This window comes from Oncorhynchus gorbuscha, unplaced genomic scaffold (genome assembly GCF_021184085.1).
Source record: "Oncorhynchus gorbuscha isolate QuinsamMale2020 ecotype Even-year unplaced genomic scaffold, OgorEven_v1.0 Un_scaffold_552, whole genome shotgun sequence".
In the NCBI taxonomy this organism is placed as follows: Eukaryota; Metazoa; Chordata; class Actinopteri; order Salmoniformes; family Salmonidae; genus Oncorhynchus; species Oncorhynchus gorbuscha.
In genome coordinates, this window is record NW_025745383.1 from 361,854 (window position 1) to 364,200 (window position 2,347).

Below are 2,347 nucleotides of genomic sequence, written 5' to 3' on the forward strand. Positions count from 1 at the left end.
GACAGGTTATATGTTATTTACTTTGATTTTGAGATGCTGAAGTCTCAAGCAGCATATTGGTGATGACATAGGCTAGCTGTGTTTCCAACAACACAGGTAGTCTGTTATGTTATTATTACAATTAATTTACTAGAATAACATCTTATTATTTTTATTGAGTTTATTCAAATCCCAAACAGCATATTGATCTCTGCGTTTCCAACAACACGCGTAAAACATCGAATCAAATGTTATTTGTCACATGCGCCGAATAGAACAGGTGTAGACTGCACCGTGAAACGCTTACTTATAACCGGTTGCTACAATAGGAGGTCGTCTAGGTTACATACATGTAATGCTGTAAGGTAGACAGCCATACGGTATCTACTGCAGGAAACTAAGCTTGAGCAGGAAGGTCTGGGCAGGGCGTGTTTATCCTGTCACCAAGGAGGAATGAAGCAGCTCGAGGCTCATTACGTCAGAGTGGAAATATAACACCGCCCTGTTACTCTGGACTTCTCATTATCTTGTTGTACACCAGCTGGTGACAGTTGTAAACTAAGGAAGAACTCAACACACAATAGTATCGAATAGTATTCTAAAGCTTGACGCTCTAAGTTATTGTTCCAACCGTCAACCGAACAGTGCGTAATTGACGGTTATCTACCAAGAAGAGGAACTATGGACGTGAGCGCTGAAGCCAAACGGATCATGGCAGTGTCCATTAGTAAACTGTACGCCTCCCGAGCACAGCGAGGAGGTATGAGGCTACACCGGAGCCTGCTGCTCTCCGTGGTCATGCGTTCCGCCCGGGACCTGTACCACTCCGCCTGCCTGGCCAAGGAGAGAGAGGAGCTGGGAACCGCACACTTGGTCCCGGTCACACCAGAGGTTGCGATGGATACTACTGCCAGTGGGGAACAAGTCGATGTGGAGGTGTCGCAGTTCGAGCCAGAGCCTGAGTCGCCGCTGACCCCAACTATCCAGGAGCCCATGTCTAGTGACTCTGAGGCCACTCAGGGCGCATGCAAGACCAGGACATTTATTGGGAAGGAGACGGTAGAGGACAAAGAGAACCGGAGCCCTGTGAGCCCAGACAGGCATTCCAGGAAACGCCGGGGGAAGGCGTCCGTCGCGCCGGATTTCCTCCCCAGCAAGAGAGCGAGACTTTCACTGGAGCTGGGGGAGGAGAGGGTGCTTAGAACCGGCGGAAGGAACTGCTGCCGCGCCGGGGACGTTTTCACCACCCTGTCCCTAAACTCAAACCGGGCCATTGCGGCATTCTGAACTGTGAAAACGGCTCTGAATGGAGCTTTGTTGTTGGTAGGCTATGCTCGAACTGATCTTAACCTCCGGTAACCGGTGGAGATGCCAGTTTAAATCCAGGTTTAAATGACGGGTCAGTAGGAAGTTGACCTACATTGGCGAGCCCGCGGGACAATGGGATTATTCGGGCCAGGGTGCGATATCTCCGCCCTCACGGGGACCAGGTTAGAACTGGGTCTCAGCCGTGTCTCGACGAGAACAAGAGAAAGAAGAAACAGAGAGAGAACAAGAGCAACTCACAAACTAGAACGAGACCAGACTCGAACAGACCTCAGTGACTGTGTTTGGAAAGTTTGAGGAAGTGGTGAAACTCAGAGACAGAAAAAGTGTTTCAGTGGAAAAGTTCCAGGGCAGTTCGTTCCTGACGCATAGCTCGTGGAGGGATGACTCATAAAGCACGAGAGGGATGACTCATAAAACACCAAACGGATAACAGATGATTAAAGTTGACGTGTCAACGGTCAACACACAGAGACACACCAGGAAATAACCCACTCTGCTGGGTAAAACTATAAAAACAACAGGGGAGGGCACACAGTCACCCACTGGACTTTGATCAATGACTATGAATGGGACTGTGCTAGAGACTGTACTGAAATGGTGCTCAGCAAACAGTGTCAAATGATATACATAACATATAAACAATGTTCAGTAGTAACACCAGTCTCACCTGTTCAATATGCTGCACTGACAAAGCAAATGTGATAATAACTACAGAGAAGTAGCCTACGTGAAATGTTGTATGAACTGTGAAATAAGCTATTTTATATAAAGATTGTTATTTTATTTTTACTATGACCTCAAATTTATATCAGAGTTGTAATAAACATTCTAAAACTGTATTTAGTTGTTGATCTGGTTTTCTATTTCTCTCTCACCTAATAGTAGTGAAAAGCTTGCACACACACGTCTCATTTATCTGGGGCAAATAGAGATAGCTGATAGACAACACAGAACCACACAGACATTTCCCAATATGTGGTCCAGGTCCGCATAAGGCAATACTCCTCAGGCTCAAATGGTTATAATAAGAGTAAGTAGA

At 46.5% G+C, this 2,347-nt stretch overlaps 1 protein-coding gene across 1 annotated transcript; it reads left to right on the plus strand.

Moving 5' to 3' along the window:
* Window positions 1-497: 497 nt before the first annotated feature.
* LOC124018631 (immediate early response gene 2 protein-like) lies at window positions 498-2,147 on the plus strand. The gene has a single exon (XM_046333969.1). It carries the CDS (start codon window positions 661-663, stop codon window positions 1,264-1,266), a length of 606 nt encoding a protein of 201 aa, XP_046189925.1. The 5' UTR covers window positions 498-660; the 3' UTR covers window positions 1,267-2,147.
* Window positions 2,148-2,347: the final 200 nt, after the last annotated feature.

Coding starts and splice junctions, on each gene's coding strand:
- LOC124018631 (XM_046333969.1), top strand. CDS start 661: ATGGACGTGAGCGCTGAAGCCAAACGGATCATGGCAGTGTCCATTAGT.